We start from the raw sequence: 18,619 nt of genomic DNA, 5'->3' as shown, positions 1-18,619 counted from the left end.
TCGCCGAAGGCGATCGGAGTGGGTGGGGGGATGCCGCTGCGCTGCGGCTATCATGTACCCTGGGCTCGCTACATGATTTAAAAAATAAAAAAATTAAAAAAATAGTGCTGCGCCACCTCCTGGGCGATATAATTGTATCGCCCAGAGGGTTAACCAATAATCTCAGACCGAAATTGGTCGCATATATCAGTCCGACATGCTGCAAGATGTTGGGCCATTGTGTTTGGTTGGGTAATGGCAAGTGATATCGGGACGAGTGACGAACGTGACAAAACTCCCGGGGCTATTGCCCTAATGTATAATTGTGTATGTAATGTGTGCATTTATACATTACCTATCCTGTGACGTGGTGCCCATCTGTTAGCCCCATACATGCAGCCGGCACATAGCACACCGGTGTGTAACGTCACACGCCATGCCGGCGGCATGTGTGAGGCTATGGTAGAGCGGTGGATTCAGAAGTAGGACGGGCACCGTGACACAGGACAGGTAATGTATAAATGCACACATTACATACACTGTTATACATTGGATGAACAGCGGCAATGCAGCTGATGCGGCGGCCTTGGCCAATTCCTGAGAGATTTCATGCCGAGATTGATGGGGAATCGTGCTGCGGTGTATGGGCAGCTGACAGATCTCCCTCTACTGAGATTCGATTAGAGAGAGATTTGTCTCTTGGTTGAATCTGCCCATACATTGCTAGATGTATTGCCAGCGTTCAGTGGGACAGCTCACTTCAGTTGTCCTTTTAGTATATAGGTCCCGCAGAAACGCTTTACTAAAACTTACCTTCAGTCTTCACAGTGTTGTCCATTTCTATAACAGTAACTACCCCACCACACACACAAACATAAATAATAAATACATCTGCTGCCCATCACTATCCTAAGCAGTGTAGATTGCACAGAGAAACCAATACAGACATCAGGCCGTCACACATTATAATCACAATAACCGAGAAATGTCACATTGTCCATACAAGGTTCGCAATATATCAGGTTTCAGGCATAATAAAATTCATTTTATTTCCAAAACAGAAGGACAACCCAAAGGTCCCGTGCAGAGATCTGTCTAACGTGTTTTCACTTGTATATTTCAGGCAGACGCCACCTGCCTATAATTCCCCTTCGCCCCGGGGGCAACGAGTCTATGCCAACATGCCTGAGAACCACCCGACTACTAGCTCCATCCAACAGCTAACCCCCCTCCCCCCCCCCCCGTCTGAGAAACTATGCATCTCTTCCTCTTTAGACAAAAGCAATATCCTGAGGTGATTAACAGATTGCTGCGCAGTGACAGAGGTTAAGCAGCTCTTAAAGGGTTCCATCCACAGGCAATTCCCACCTCCAAGAAGAAGCAAACGCCAGATTAATAGGCCATCTTCAGCGGCCTGAGAAACAGTACACCTTGTACCGTCTCCTAACACTAAAGCGGCTATTTCATTACATTCATATTAAGGCGAGATTAACGCGCCAGGCTGCGGGATCACACGCGCTTGTGTGGCGGGATGGCCTGGGCGCAGCTTCAGCCAAGCCAATGGGGCAAGATAAAAATAGCAAAACCTGAGTGCAGCTGAGAAAAGTTTCCCGCGCTGTAACAATATCTGAAGAATGTGAAGATGTTCATCTAATCTCCTAAATCCACAGTAATGAAAGGCTTTATAGTGTTGTACTGTGAATGGCAAAACAGTATCAGCTGCAATAGGAAGAAGCCGGGATAATACATGGCAAAATCGCGGCAGGCAGGAAACACAAACACAGATCAGGGAGGCGTGGATTAAAGGATAACTCTGAAAGCATTCTTCACCTACAGATTTCAAATCCTTCCCCGATCAATAATGCAAATAGACTGCATTACTGATTTCATCTAAATTGTTATAAACGTACTTAGGGCTCTTTTATGCTACATGCTGCGATTCCGAATGCAATTTTACATGAAAAGACTGGTGCACACCGGAGCGGTTCTGGAGTGTTTTTTTAAAACGCTTGCAGGGGGAAAACCGCTTGGCTAATGAAAATGAATGGTATGGTGCACACCAGAGCGGTTTGTTTTTTCCAGAAACGCAAACTCGGGGGCTGCAGCATTTTTTAGATTTCTGAGGCGTTTCTGCCTCAATGTTAGGCCCAGTGCAAACCAAAAACCTCTAGCAGCTCTGCAAAACGCTAGAGGTTTTTGAAGCAGATTTCTGAGACATTCTAGGTTTAGAGACGTTTTGGAGTGATTTTGTGTAGCAGATTACAAATATTGTTACAGTGAAGCTGTTACTGAACAGCTTCTGTAACAAAAACGCCTGGAAATCAGCTCTGATGTAGCGTTTTTCAGAGCAGTTTGAGCTTTTCCTATACTTTACATTGAGGCAGAAGCGCTTCTGCAAACCGCAAAAGTGCTGCAGGACCCACATTTGCGGTTTGCTAAAAACCTCAAACCTCTGGTGTGCACCAGCCTATTGAGATACATTAGCTAAGCGTTTTCACAGCGGAAGCGGTTTGCGGAACACTTCGGTGTGCACCAGGCCTATGAGTATAGGAAAGTGGAAAACTGTTCTGAAAAACGCTGGATCAGAGCAGTTTTCCAGGCGTTTTTGTTACAGTACAGCTTTACTGTAACGATATTTTGTAATCTGCTACACAAAAACGCTCCAAAAAACGCTAGGCATGTTTAGAAAATCTCTCTAAACATGCCTAGTATCGCTTTGAAATCTGCTTCAAAAACCTCTAGCGTTTTGCAGATCTGCTAGAGGTTTTTGATGTGCACTGGGCCAGATTCAGACTCCAATTTTTTATGCAAATAAAAAAAGTCCTGCAGGCTTCTTTTACACTGCAAATTGCAATTCTGATTTCTGAATTCGATTTGCAATTTTCACTGGATTTCAGCAACACAAGAAGGAAAATGCAGAAAAAAACGCAGCAGAAAAAAAATCTGAATTGCATTTAAAATCGCAGCATAATCGGAACCTGTATTGTAAAAGAGCCCGCATGCTGCGCTTTTTCTGTGTTTTTCTTCTTGTGTTGCTAGCATTCAGTGAAAATTGGAATCGCATATTGGAATAGTAAATCGAAAATGAGATTTGCAGAGTAAAAAATTCAAATTTCCAATTCCGATTTACACTTTTCACTGAACGCCAACAACACAAAACACCGAAAAAACACAGCATGGAGGACTTCTTATACTCTCAGGGCTCGTTCACACTAACTGCGTTTTTGCCCTTTTTTCAAGCGCAGGCAATTTTCAAAATCGCCCTAAAAACGCTTGTGCAATGATTCCCTATGAGAGAGTTCACATCTGAGCGGTTTGTTTCTGATCTGCTCAGCAAAGCGGTGCCTGTATCTTTTTTAATGCGATTACACCTCAATGGAAGGTATAGGAAAAACGCAAAACGCTCACAAAATCGATTTGTGCAGCGATTGCGTTCGCGTTTTTAAGAATAAATACATTGTATTTATTCTTTTCCGGGTCAAAGAGTTCACTTCCTGACTTGCGTCAGAGAGTTTATTTAAAAAAAAACCTTTGGAAAAGAGCTTTTAACAAAAAAAAACGCACCGCCCACCCAAGCGTCGGGAATCGCAAAAAAAAAAAAAAAAATCGCAAAAGAAAGCCCAACACGAACGCTATCGGAACACAATGTGGACAAGGCCTCATATACTGGATATGGCTATTTCTGGCTCCCTGGAGAGGAAAAATTCTTTCCTGCCTATAGCACACAGCATGAGATTTTCCTGCTGTCATTCAGTAATTAGTAACGTGGAATTTATTACTTAGTAAAAACTTCTAACTTTTCCAGTCTTTCCAGACTTGTTTTAATTCTGTAAGGCAGGGAGTACACTTATTTGATTCACGTTTGCTTGGACAAATGCGGAAAAATGCACGCTGCTAGACTGGCAATTGAATTCACTGGCCCGGATGGAAATCGCTTATTCTTCACGTTCTGTTCACAGTTTTTACCACATTTAACAATTAAAAGACCTTTTGGTTTTTTGTGCACATCAGCAGTTCCAATTAAATTTATTTTGCTGATAACGACCACCTCAGCCGATAATCAGGCATGTGTACAGAGGCTCGCAACCCCCAACCAATACCCCCGGCGGATCAAGTCACCGTGGCGCCGCTCCATCCTCCCTCTGTCACCCAGCCCTCCAGTCAGTCCCAGCAATGTTGCTCAAGGGTATCAGATCCCGACCCCCGATGGGCGACTTTAGTAACAGGTGTGTAGGCACCTTTACACTTCATGTAGCTAATTGATATGTCTGCCTTTGTTGGGCCTGGGCAGAATGATCAGACTAAGCTGGAAGTGTATATATTGTGTATACAAGACAGAAAAGCTTCTGCTATATCTGGAGGGGAGGGGGAGAACTTTATCCTATTTGCTTTATGTTCCTCCCCCCTCCCCAAATTTTTTTTTTTTAAATGGGGGCTTCGTAAGTGTTAATCAAAGTGCATAGGTGCATACAGTGCTATACAATATAATATAGTGCAAGTGGCAGAAAAGTAACAAAAACTGCTCCACAACAAAAAAATAAGGAAAACAAACTTTACCTTTCTAACGTAAGACACAGCATCTTCCTCTGTGTAGACTTCTGCACTGACTCCGCCTCTCCTGCGCCGGGCTTTAACCACCGGATTCGGAGGTGGAGGGGAGATTTCATCGTCATGCGAGTCGGACTGGGAGTTTGATTTTTGTTGCGCCAGTATCTGTTTGCATTCTTCCTGTGAGTACAGAACGAGATAATTGTAAATACAATCCTAGTATTAAATGCTGATATCAATAATCATGATTATAACGGTCACAAAGAGAGCTGCCTAAGCACAGCACCCTGGCAATGCAAGACGTTTGTTCTGGACAAAACTATACAATTGTACTTGCATAGCTGTAGAAATGTAACCATGCAGGTTGCTTCTTCCAGCCACAGGACTGGAGATGGCCCATAAGATGTAAATACTGTAATTCTGACCTGCATGTAGTATGCAGCCTGGAACCGGGCTAATACAAGTCAGCAGGAGGTGTGTTTCCAACTTGCATACAATCTACATTCAATTTACATGCAAGTCACAATTAACCAAAAACAAAACAAAACCAGGACAGCAGTGTTGTAGAGGCCTGGGACACTCCCCCTTCAGGCTCTGCAAGAGTGAATGGAGTGTTATGTCAATGGCCTAAAACTATTCTGCTAGCGGAGTCAGATGAAGGACTGGGAAAAAAACAGCTATGCACTGAACGTGGCTGCCACCTCTGAAGCTGAACAGAGTTAGGTAGAAGAGGTCCCTATTGTAAAAGCCATGATTTGTGGCAAAGGGTGAGAATTCAGGCGCATGGGGGTGCCCGCTATCAGGCGCCTCCTGGCACAGAAATGTATCTTCCTTGCCGCATATCGTGTAGCACCCGCTAAGCAATGCTGCAATTAGCATTTCCGCAAGCTCCTGGTGCCCACGATGCTGTGTGGTGCCGAAGTTTACTTTCACTGACGCCAATTTTGTGCTTCGAGGTGCCTAAATTTACCTTGCTTGCCGCATATCACAGCTTTGCGGCGGGGGAGGGGGGTGTTAAGGTTTGGGGGGTAGGTTTAGCCGACCCCAGGGGTGGTTAGGCACCAGGTTGGGGTTTTAGGGTTAGGTACCACCGGGGGGGGGGGGGGGGGGTCTTAAGGTTAGGTACCACTGGGGGGAGGGGGGTCTTACTGTCAGGCACCACCGGGGGGGGGGGGGAGGGGTTCCTAAGGTTAAGCATTGATAGTGGAGGGTTCTGTGTGAGAGTAGGGTTAGATTTAGCCACTGTAAAATATCGGTAAACATTACCAATATTTTACTACCAGAATCCAGCAGTGGAATATTACTAATTGTAGCAATATTCTACTAGTAAATGATAAGTATACATAACACATCATAATTTTAATAACGTCTAAAAGCTTTCGGGATAACCTGGAACTCAACGATACACATTTAGGGAACAGATGTAACAAATCTACATAATTTAGAGTCTATTTGTGGCAGCCTAGAGAACTTTACATTGATTGTTATTATACCAACCTGAACCAATACTTTGATATGTGTGATAGCAGCATAGTGTATTTTCACTCCAAACTGCTATTACTGGTAGCAGTCCCTCTATAACTCAGCATTACAGGACACACCATTCACCAACTGCACGTGTTCAGTCATATGTTTGCATTGAAACTAATTGGAGTTTGGAAAAAGTCAATTTACAACATTGTCCTCTGTGACCTGTCCTATGCGGCAACAAAGGACTTTATGCAGAACTAACAAGCGCATTTCTGACTTTATCCTTTATTGTACTGACATCTGACACAGAGAAAACATCCTGCATTCTGCATTTTGGTGTACTGTTCGACCTTTCCCTACTTATTCCAACTAATTGAGGTACAACACAAGGCATGTGCATGACAACAGGTTGCCAGGCAACTCATGGCAGTAGCTGTTGCGTGGCATAAATGAGCACTAAGAGGTTAGCTAGGAAAAAAAATGCATAAGTGAGGTACATAATTTAGTAGATTCAGAATAGATTGGCCTAGTACAGTACTGTCCAACTTCATCGACATGAAGGGCGATTTTTTTTATTTTTAACTACATGGTGGACGACTGGCTACAATATATAGAGATCTCGGAGAACCAATAGTGGGATAAAATATACTGATCAAAAGACTGATATAAAAAGTCGTTTTGCCACTGTATCCCCCATAAAGAACTCTGAGATCACTGTATCCCCCCTAATGAACTCTGAGATCACTGTATCCCCATAATGAACTCCCAGATCACTGTATCCCCCATAAAGAACTTTGAGATCACTGTGTCCCCCCTAAAGAACTCCCAGATCACTGTATCCCCCCATAATGAACTCTGAGATCACTGTATCCCCCATAATGAACTCTGGGACCACTGTGCCCCCCCTAATGAACTCAGAGGCCACTGTGTCCCTCATAATAAACTTTGAAACATCTGTGTCTCCGATAATGAACTCTGAGACCACTGTGTCCCCCATAATGAACTCTGGTACCTCTGTGTCCCCCATAATGAACTCTGAGACCACTGTGTCCCCCATAATGAACTCTGGTACCTCTGTGTCCCCCATAATGAACTCTGAGACCACTGTGTCCCCCATAATGAACTCTGGTACCTCTGTGTCCCCAATAATGAACTCTGAGACCACTGTGTCCCCCATAATGAACTCTGGTACCTCTGTGTCCCCCATAATGAACTCTGAGACCACTGTGTCCCCCATAATGAACTCTGGTACCTCTGTGTCCCCCATAATGAACTCTGAGACCACTGTGTCCCCCATAATGAACTCTGGTACCACTGTGTCCCCCATAATGAACTCTGAGACCACTGTGTCCCCCATAATGAACTCTGGTATCTCTGTGTCCCCCATAATGAACTCTGATTCCACTGTGTCCCCGATATTGAACTCTAAGACCACTGAGCCCCAATAATGAACTCTGAGACCACTGTGTCCCCGATAATGAACTCTAAGAGCAAAGTGTCCCCCATAATGAACTCTGAGAACACTGTGCCCACCATAATGAACACTGTGCCCCTCATAATAAACTTTGAAACCTCTGTGTCCCCGATAATGAACTCTGAGATCAATGTGCCCTTCATAATAAATTCTGACAAGGACTAGATGGTAAACTCCTCTTAAAGGGAACCAGAGATCAAATACAATAAAAGATTTATACATACGGGGGCTTCCTCCAGCCCCATGGTCACGGATCGCTCCAATGCTGCCGCCCTCTTCTGCCTGCAGCTCTGGTACCGGGTCCCGTAACTTCATCCAGTCGCGGCCAGTCTGCGCAAGAAAAGTGCGCCATCTACATAACTCTCCAGCAGATGCTGGCAGGCCTGGCCACGCACAGGTTGCTATCGTGGACAGGAACCCGTAGAGGGCTATGCATGTCGTACCTGTCGGCAAAGTGAAAGTAGCTGGCGGCCGGGGACAGGAGGATCCGATTGTGACTGCGAGGGCACCGGACAGCTGCAGGGGGCTGGTAGAAGCCCCAGGTGAGTAAAACTCACTTTTTTTAGGCTTAGGTGGCTCTTTAAGACAGCTAGTGACATGATCACAAGGTTTATATTGTACTCTTCTCTGAAGACACGGTGGCAAGGATTAACTGTAAGCTTCTCTGAAGACAGTTGAGACGATGGCAAGGACTAAAGGACCACTACAGCGAAAAAGTAAACAGTTAAAATTTGACAGAACCGACAGGTTTTGGACTAGTCTATCTCCTCATGGGGGATTCACAGGGCTTTCCTTGTTTGTAAAATAATTTCCTGAACAGCAGTTGCTAAGTCTAACTGCCAAAATAGTGTGCAAGTGAGTAGGGAGGCTGGCTAGTATCTTACTATTTTGGCAGGTGATCTTAGCAACTGCCGTTCAAGAAATTATTTTAAAAACAAAGAAAACTCTGAAAGTCCCCAATCACAGTAAAGGAGAGTTCACATTTAAAATGGATATTAAAGTACAGCTGAAGTGAGAAGACTATGGAGGCTGCCATATGTATTTCCTTTTAGACAATACCAGTTGCCTGGCAGCCCTGTAGACCTATTTGGCTGCAGTGGTATCTGAATAACACCAGAAACAAGCATGCAGCTAATCTCAGATCTGACAATAATGTCAGAAACATCTGATCTGCATGCTTGTTCAGGGTCTATGGCTAAAAGTATTAGAGGCAGAGGATCAGAACAATAGCCAGGCCAGGCAACTGGTATTGTTTAAAAGGGAAATAAATATGGCAGCCTCCACATCCCTCTTACTTCAGTTGTCCTTTAACCACTTCAAGACCACAGGCTTACTGATGTAAACAAAGGGGATTTCTTTCCACTTTCGTTTACTAACGGCCTGCTAGCTGCGATCGGAGCTGGGCTCAGTGAATCGGCCTGTTCTGTCCTCCAGCATCACTCTGCAGACGTTACTGCACCAGCTCCAGCTGCAATTCCGCACTGGGCTGACCAGTAATGATGTGACATAGCTAGAGTGTGTATCCCTCCGCATCTCTTGGGCTGTCATCAAAGTTGCTCAGTGTAGGGTGAGATCACTGGCGCTTTTTTGTCCGGACCTTCAGGGGAGTTGTTCGCAGGCTACACAAAGATATCTGGCCGCCAGTTGGAGAGCACTGGCCTAGCGCTTTTACAACCATAGTAAAGGCGGTTTAATTTTTTTGACTAGCCAGTGTGCACAAGATACCAGGAGATCAGTTCAACCACAAATGGACAATGGGGCAGCATTAGAGAAGCAACTTAATGTCTAACACACAGTAAGAGCTAAACTCCAGGTATAGCAAAAGACACCGGAAAATACTCCTAAACCATCCCAACTACCATCCATTTAATCAAATGTTCATAAATCTTGTCTTAGCGCAGGATACAGCCAGGATCCGAGATGGGGCCACAAATGAGGTTAGTCTGAGAGAAAACAGCTCTGGGATTGGACTCGAGCTTGAATACATGGTTATAAGAAGACTTTTGTTCAAGGTTGAAGGCTGAGGGAAATGACAAAATAGAGTATTGAAAAATGTTTTGTTTGAAACGATTTTCTTCTATTTGTGCTTAACCTTTCCAGAACTTCCTCTTCGGTTTCTATCCTTGTTACACGATCCAGCTCTCAATACACATTCAGCATAATAAAGTCCCCTCAAGTCTTCCTCTGTCATTGTAAAACGCAACCTAGTTTTCACAGTGCAAGTCTCTCAATAGCACTTGTAGTACATGGCCAGGACAAAGAAATGAGAAGAGCATGTTTCTTTTGTGGGAAAAAGGTCATAGTCTCCTTCACCAATTCTTCTATTTTTAGGTCCTGCATATTGCTCGCTTTCTTTTCTCTCCTAAACATGTACAAGAGATCTACCTCATCAAAATTTTCCAAATGATAAAAATCACCAAAACACTGCACTTTTTTTGCTTAACTCTTTGATTCACAACATACAGCTATGAAAAAAAAAATAAACTGATCATTTTATAGGCTCAAGTATTGATTGAACTGCTTTGCTTTCGTTTTTAAAAACTAATGACAATATTTCTCCTAATTTCCAAATAAAAGTATTGTTCTTTAAAGCTTTATTTTGACGGAAATGACAATACCTACATCAAAATAAGAGAAAAAAAAATGTGTTTTCCTACTTTTTATTCCCCATTCATAGTTACATAGTTACATAGTTACATAGTTATTTTGGTTGAAAAAAGACATACGTCCATCGAGTTCAACCAGTATAAAGTACAACACCAGCCTGCTCCCTCACATATCCCTGTTGATCCAGAGGAAGGCGAAAAAACCCTTACAAGGCATGGTCCAATTAGCCCCTAAAGGGAAAAATTCCTTCCCGACTCCAGATGGCAATCAGATAAAATCCCTGGATCAACATCATTAGGCATTACCTAGTAATTGTAGCCATGGATGTCTTTCAACGCAAGGAAAGCATCTAAGCCCCCTTTAAATGCAGGTATAGAGTTTGCCATAACGACTTCCTGTGGCAATGCATTCCACATCTTAATCACTCTTACTGTAAAGAACCCTTTCCTAAATAAATGGTTAAAACGTTTTTCCTCCATGCGCAGATCATGTCCTCTAGTCCTTTGAGAAGGCCTAGGGACAAAAAGCTCATCCGCCAAGGTATTACCGTATATACTCGCAAGCAAGCCGACCCGCATGTAAGCCGACCCCCCCACTTTTACCCCAAAAAACAGGAAAAAATGATTGACCCTCATGTAAGCCGGGGTAGGAAACGCTGGCCGCGTGATCCCCCCAGTATGTCCCAGTATAGCTAGTATAGTGCCCAGTATAGGTAGGTAGTGCTCAGTATAGCAAGTAAAATGCCCCAGTATAGCTAGTATAGTGCTCATTATAGCTAGTATAGTGCTCAGTATAGCTAGTATAGTGCTCATTATAGCTAGTGAAGTGCCCCAGTTTAGCTAGTATAGTGCTCAGTATAGGTAGGTAGTACTCAGTATAGCTAGTAAAATGCCCCAGTATAGCTAGTATAGTGCTCAGTATAGCTAGTATAGTGCTCAGTATAGCTAGTATAGTGCTCAGTATAGCTAGTGAAGTGCCCCAGTTTAGCTAGTATAGTGCTCAGTATAGTTAGTATAGTGCCCCCAGTATAGCTAGTATAGTGCCCCCAGTATAGCTAGTATAGTGCCCCCAGTATAGCTAGTATAGTGCCCCCAGTATAGTTAGTATAGTGCCCCATTATAGCTAGTATAGTGCCCCATTATAGCTAGTATAGTGCCCCATTATAGCTAGTATAGTGCCCCATTATAGCTAGTATAGTGCCCCCAGTATAGCTAGTATAGTGCCCCCAGTATAGCTAGTATAGTGCCCCCAGTATAGCTAGTATAGTGCCCCATTATAGCTAGTATAGTGCCCCATATAGCTAGCATAGTGCCCCAGTATGGGTGGGTAGGTGCTGTCCCTCCCCGCTCCCCCTGCGGCCGCCGCTGCTGCTATTACCTCAGGCGGCGCCGCTTCCTCTATCCCCGTCCTCCTCCGGTAGTAACTCATTCACAGCAGCGCGCCTCTCGCTGCTGTGATGACGAGGAAACCATAGAGAGCGGCTTCCTGTAGCGTGATGCCGTTACTATGGGAACCGCTCTCTATGGTTTCCTGCGTCATCACAGCAGCGGGGGGCGCGCTGCTGTGTGAATGAGTTACCGGAGGAGGACGGGGATAGAGGCAGCGGCGCCGCCTGAGGTAATAGCAGCAGCGGCGGCCGCAGGGGGAGCGGGGAGGGACAGCACCTATCCACCCACCCACCCACCCACACATGACTCGCAAGCAAGCCGACCCCCCAACTTTTGGCCCACTTTTGGGGGGTCAAAAATTCGGCTTGCTTGCGAGTATATACGGTATATTGCCCTCTGATGTATTTATACATGTTAATTAGATCCCCTCTAAGGCGTCTTTTCTCTAGACTAAATAAACCCAGTTTATCTAACCTTTCTCGATAAGTGAGACCTTCCATCCCACGCATCAATTTTGTTGCTCGTCTCTGCACCTGCTCTAAAACTGCAATATCTTTTTTGTAATGTGGTGCCCAGAACTGAATTCCATATTCCAGATGTGGCCTTACTAGAGAGTTAAACAGGGGCAATATTATGCTAGCATCTCGAGTTTTTATTTCCCTTTTAATGCATCCCAAAATTTTGTTAGCTTTAGCTGCAGCTGCTTGGCATTGAGTACGATTATTTAACTTGTTGTCAATGAGTACTCCTAAGTCCTTCTCCAAGTTTGATGTCCCCAACTGTATCCCATTTATTGTGTATGGTGCTAGACCATTAGTACGTCCAAAATGCATGACCTTACATTTGTCAACATTGAATTTCATCTGCCATGTATGTGCCCATATAGCCATCCTATCCAGATCCTGTTGCAATATGACACTATCTTCCTGAGAGTTGATGATTCTGCACAATTTTGTATCATCTGCAAAAATAGCAACATTGCTCACTACTGCATCTACTAGGTCATTAATAAATAAATTGAAGAGCACTGGACCCAGAACAGACCCCTGTGGGACCCCACTGCTAACAGTCTCCCATTTTGAGTACGATCCATTGACCACAACTCTTTGTTTTCTGTCCATTAGCCAATTCCCTATCCATGAACACAGACTCTTCCCCAGTCCTTGCATCCTCAACTTTTGCACCAGACTTTTGTGGGGAACAGTGTCGAAGGCCTTTGCAAAGTCCAAGTATATCACATCTACAGCATTCCCAATATCCATATTAGCATTCACTACCTCATAAAAGCTGAGCATGTTAGTCAAACAGGACCTGTCTTTAGTAAACCCATGTTGATGCTGAGAAATAAGATTATTTTCTACTATGAAGTCATGTATAGTATCTCTTAGTAACCCCTCAAATAGTTTGCATACAACTGATGTTAAACTTACAGGTCTATAATTTCCTGGATCAGATTTTTTGCCCTTCTTAAATAATGGGAAAACGTGGGCTGTACGCCAATCCACTGGGACTCTGCCAGTTGCAAGAGAGTCACAAAAGATAAGATAAAGGGGTTTATCTATAACTGAACTTAATTCCCTTAGGACCCGAGGATGCATGCCATCCGGGCCAGGTGCCTTGTCTATTTTTAATTTATTTAGTCTTGCCTTCACTTCTTCCTGCGTTAAGTATTTCATATTACAGTTAGAAGATTGAGGCTCTTCTGCCTCTGTAGTTTGCAACAGTGCTGTTTCTTTTGTGAAGACAGAAGCAAAGAAAGCATTTAATAACTCTGCCTTACCTTGGTCATCCACCATTGAGTTCCCATCCTCATCCTTTAGGAGTCCTATACAGTCAACCTTTCTTTTTTTAGAGTTAATGTACTTGTAAAACTTTTTTGGGTTAGATTTGATATCCTTAGCGATTTGTTTTTCAGCTTCAATCTTTGCCTGCCTAATTTCTTTTTTACAATTTTTATTGCACTCCTTATAATTGCTTAGTGCAGCCTTGGTCCCCTCCTGTTTTAAGACCTTATAGGCATTCTTTTTCCTCTTCATTTTATCTTTAACCTTTCTATTCATCCATAGAGGCCTTTTTTTATTCCTAGACATTTTGTTTCCATATGGGATATACATACTACAGTATTGATTGAGTATAAGTTTAAAAGCTTGCCATTTCCCTTCAGTGTCTTCCCCTTGTAGTACATTATCCCAGTTCACCAAACTTAGTGCCTGCCTAATTTGAGTGAACTTTGCTTTTCTAAAATTCATAGTTTTAGTGGTCCCGCTGCCCCTTGGCCTATCAGTCACCAGATCAAACGTTATCATGTTGTGATCACTATTTCCCAAATGTTCTTGAACCTGCACATTTGATACATTATCTGGTCTATTAGAAATGATCAGATCCAGTAACGCATGCCCCCTAGTTGGTTCAGTTACCATTTGAGTCAAGTAATTGTCCTGTAGTGCTGCCAGAAATCTGCTGCTTTTACCAGAATGGGTAGCCTCAATACTCCAGTCAATGTCTGGAAAGTTGAAGTCGCCCATAATTATGACCTCATTTTTACCTGCAGCTTTTTCAATCTGCTGTAGTAATCGCAGTTCTGCAGCTTCATTAATAAGAGGTGGCCTGTAGCATACCCCAATAAGCAATTGGCAACTTTTATTTCCACCATGAATATTTACCCAAACGGACTCCACATCTTCGCAATCTTCCTCCATCTCATCGTTGAGGACAGGTGTAAGAGAATTCTTAACAAAGAGACAAACCCCTCCACCTTTTTTCCCTGTTCTATCCCTCCTAAACACATTGTATCCTTTTAAATTAGCTATCCAGTCATGGCTTTCATCCATCCATGTCTCGGTTATTCCCACAATGTCATAGCCTTTATTTCAGTTACCATATTTGCTTTTGTGCATAAGTAATATTGTCTGTTTACAAATTACAAGTTCCCAAAGTACAGTTTACCTGCTCTGAAAGCTGCCATTGCATGTAATTGCATAGCTGCTGTATTTATATATTATAATGTATCTAGTGATCACTTCTCAGTTCTCTGCTTCTACAGCAGAGAGAGCTTATTTTCAGCACAGCTAGGAATGTATACTAATTGTAGCAGACAAAGGTATGTAGACCAAAGATAGTGTTATCACCTCTTCAGGTGCAGCAGCAAGCTTTCCACTGAAGAAGAAAGAGCTGCGTTTAACTGATTTAATTGTTTAAATGCTGCTCTGTTACAAATTTTGTTTGTGGTAGTACAATTTATGCTGTAAATAATCTTTTAGAGCAAAGAAGAAATGCTGAGTCTCCTACCACTTACACAATAACAGTTTAAGCTTGGGGAATACTTCTTTCTATTGCTTCAGAGAGTTCTCCTTTAATATAGTTATCACTCCAAATATGAAAGCTGGCAGAACATAAGATTGGATGGTCTCAGTACGGTGGACACAGCGTCTATCTGTGCGGCTCAAGTGTGTCAGTGCAGATCCGAGTAATATGATTACACACTCATATTTCCTGGGTAAATGTCAAAGCAATTTCTCCTGGTAAATATAATACAATGTTGAAAGGCTTTCATGAGCTCTGACTATAGTTATTAAAAAATGATATGCACCGTGCCTGCTAGAATATGAAAGAAATGTGAAAAATGACACCAGGACAAAAAGATAATTAAAAACTATGATCACGGCATCTTTGTGCATCTCCTCCTGTGGTCAAGCAGAAAAGTGAATCGTCCCTGGACAGTAATACCATCTCGTGAGTTCAGTCATCTGTGGCTCCAGCGGTACCTCTGCCAGGCAATACTAAATCCAGCTAACGTCTCGCAACTGGCCGATTTCTGACCTAGACACAAGGCCAAATAGGAACTGAATACAAAGGGTATTTATGGGCTTATTTATGAAGGGTCAGAATATCCAATACCTGTTTTTTATATCTTGTGTGAACCTCAATTTTGCTACACACCTTTTATGCACAATTAATTTAACACAATGCTCTATTGCAGCTAGGGATGCTCATTCGGATTTCGCGGTAATGAGATTTCCACATTTCCGATCGGAACTCAGAAATAACCACATTACCGCAACTTGGTCATTTTAGCCCATTCAGGCAGCCCTGATTCTTAACCCTTACACTCAGAAAGTTGGAACAAACCTAGTTCTATGTAGGCTTTGGACTGTACATCATATAGTTGTCTCATCATCAAGTATACTTTAAGTGCTTGTAAAAAAAATCTTTATTGGGACCTTAGCAAACATCAGTCTATTAACCCTCTGGGGGATAATCCCGAGCTGAGCTCGGGGTAAGCCGCCACAGAGGTTTTCTCAGGCCCTGGTGGGCCGATTTGCATAATTTTTTTGTTGTTGCACGCAGCTAGCACTTTGCTAGCTGCGTGTATATACCGATCGCCGCCGCTCCGATTCGCCGCTACTCGCCGTGCTGTTCCCCCTCAAGACCCCCTGCGCAGCCTGGCCAATCAGTGCCAGGCAGCGCTGAGGGGTGGATCGAGACTCCCTCTGACGTCACGACGTCGTTGACGTCGATGACATCATCCCGATCGTCGCCATGGCGACGGGGGAAGCCAAACAGGAAATCCTGTTCTGAACGGGATTTCCTGTTTGCTTTGTATGCCGGAGGCGATCGGAGGGGGTGGGAGGATGCCGCTGCACAGCGGCTATCATGTAGCGAGCCCTGGGCTGGCTACATGATTTAAAAAATAAAAAAAAATTAAAAATAGTGCTGCGCCACCTCCTGGGCGATATAATTGTATCCCCCAGGAGGTTAAGGTGCCCATTAATGGTACAATTTTTTCACCAAATGCGATCTTTCAATGCAATTTTAAAGATCGAATTGTATAGAAAATGTGCCGTTTATGAAGGCAATTGATAAGGAACAATTCTTTGGTCAATTGCTAAATAGGATAAAATCGATCCGAAAGTTAGACTTTATGATCGAATTTGAAGAAAATCATTTAGTAAATGTGAAAAATCGATAATTACCTACCGATTATTTTGGATTCTAAAAATTGCATCAAAAGATCGCATTTGGTGAAAAACTGCACCATTAATGGGCACCTTTATACTATCTGAAGCAGCGTAAAGGCCGACGCCCACAAGCTCTGCTGCATTACCCTGTGCGAAGCAGGTCATTTTCTCTGCGCTGCGCATGACCTATTATGTCTATGGCTGCGCAGCCGTATAATTTGGGTGCCAGCAAGACCCCGAATTACTGCTCCCTGAGTTGCTATGACTCGGAGGGGGAATAGTAGTTAAGGCTGCTCGAAAATTTGAGCAGCATCAGGGTGAGCAGTCATGTGGTTCACCCTGCGCCTAAAGGGACTGGGCGGCGATAATGCACCTACGCTACCCTGTAACCAGGCATCAGACAGGCAGCTGTTGGAGCAGATTCATGCTTTTGCATGGACCCATTCATACATATCTTCTGCCATTCAGTGTGTGCAGCACAACACAACACAACATGTTTACCACACAGTAGATATGCTGACATATGTTTAATGAATGGGCTGCAATGGAGTGAGCATTGGAAACATATTGCGTTGTGCTGACTGTATTTGTCAACCCAACATGCTGTACATATGTAAACTGACTCCAGGCTGTACAGGTGTGTCTTCAGACTACCTAGCAAGCTCAGGGAGGCCCAGAACTTACTGGAGTGTGGGGCTACAAAGGACCCAAAAGCCTTATACGTGAGTTTTCAAGCCTGATCTCAGCAAATCAGATGATAGAGCAGAAGCTGCTTAGCTTGTTTCACTCTATGCAGCAAATTAGGCAGAAAGATAAGATTTTGGGTATGTTCTGTAAATGTACTTTGTTTCAATGATTGCAAAGATGTGAAACTGAAATGACAATTTTACAAAAGCAGAGCCGGCTTCAAATTGAAATGGAAAGTATGTTTTTACATCAACGTCAACACCAGGGGAACAAAAAATTAACATATTGCTAGTGGCTTAGCTATCGTCCCTTCGGGGGTTACTAGTAGTGCCCTTTGTAGCCCCCAGTAGCAACCTCAGATGCAGTGGCATAGCTACAGACCTCCGGACCCCGATGCGGAATGTGGACTGCTCCCCCACCCTTTCCATTCCTAGTATGGTAGACAGGTATAGGTGCCCCCAGTATAGGAAGCCAGATATAGGTGCCCCCAGTATAGGTATCTAGGCATAGGTGTCCCCAGTATAGCTATTCACATATAGGTGTCCCTAGTATAGCTATCCAGGTATAGGTGCCCCCAGTATAGCTAACCAGATATAAGTGCCCCCAGTATAGGTGCCCCCAGTACAGCTAGCCAGGCAAAGGTGCCCCCTGTATAGGTAGCCAAGTATAGGTGCCCTCAGTATAGCCTGGCATAGGTGCCCCAGTATAGATACCCAGGCATAGGTGCCCCCAATATAGGTAGCAAGGTATAGGTGCCCCCAGTATAGGAAGCAAGGTATAGGTGCCCCCAGTATAGGTAGCCAGGTATAGGTACCTAGGCGGGGAGCGCAGTGACGGGCACATGCAGACCAGGTAATTACAATACTCACGTTGCCAGGATCCGGCGCCGAATGTACTTACTTCCTGGTCCCTTGCATTCCGTTGTAACAGCACCCCTAAGGGCGCTTTTCATGCTCCTGCTGCCGCTGCAACCACCCTCCTGCCATTCATACACCTGCCGCTGCGCCTGCTCACGTAGCCGGTGGGGAGGACAAGCAAGCCCCCCAGGAGCATAGTCCCGGTGTGCTGTGGCTACCACAGCCCCTATGCCACTGCTCAGATGCCTTTTGTAGTGCCCTCTATTGCTACTCTGTAGCAATCTTCATAGCGTTCTGTAGTGCCCTCCATTGCTTTTCCCCCAAAACGGAGTTAAACGGCAATGGAGTCTGTTAAGAGAACTTTGTTTTCTAACCTGTCCTGCTGACATTCTCCCGGCCATCCACTGACTGACTGGGCCTCCTCATGACTCCCTTGATCCGGCATGATGCTATGGTTGTGTGGAGTGACCCCTGAATGACACAATGGGAGGAGTCATGACAAGATCCAGGCAGTGATCAGAAAGCAGGGAGCTTGACACACATAAAGGTAAGAAAAGTTACTGTATATATTTAAATACTGCATCACACACTGCTGTCATAACTCTGCATTGGTGGAGCTGGCGGTCAATGGTCACAAGGATGGCCCTGTCT

At 44.1% G+C, this 18,619-nt stretch overlaps 1 protein-coding gene across 2 annotated transcripts in view; it reads right to left on the bottom strand.

Moving 5' to 3' along the window:
* PRKAR1B (protein kinase cAMP-dependent type I regulatory subunit beta) overlaps positions 1–18,619 on the bottom strand; it is a 341,670-nt gene that overhangs the window by 243,893 nt on the left and 79,158 nt on the right. For both annotated transcript variants that reach the window (XM_068244605.1, XM_068244606.1), the window contains one exon: positions 4,537–4,707. In XM_068244605.1, coding sequence (XP_068100706.1) covers positions 4,537–4,707 — 171 coding nt within the window. The remainder of the gene's footprint in view (positions 1–4,536; positions 4,708–18,619) is intronic.

The sequence above is a fragment of the Hyperolius riggenbachi genome, chromosome 7 (genome assembly GCF_040937935.1).
Source record: "Hyperolius riggenbachi isolate aHypRig1 chromosome 7, aHypRig1.pri, whole genome shotgun sequence".
In the NCBI taxonomy this organism is placed as follows: domain Eukaryota; kingdom Metazoa; phylum Chordata; class Amphibia; order Anura; family Hyperoliidae; genus Hyperolius; species Hyperolius riggenbachi.
This window is presented reverse-complemented; position numbering and strand designations above follow the sequence as displayed.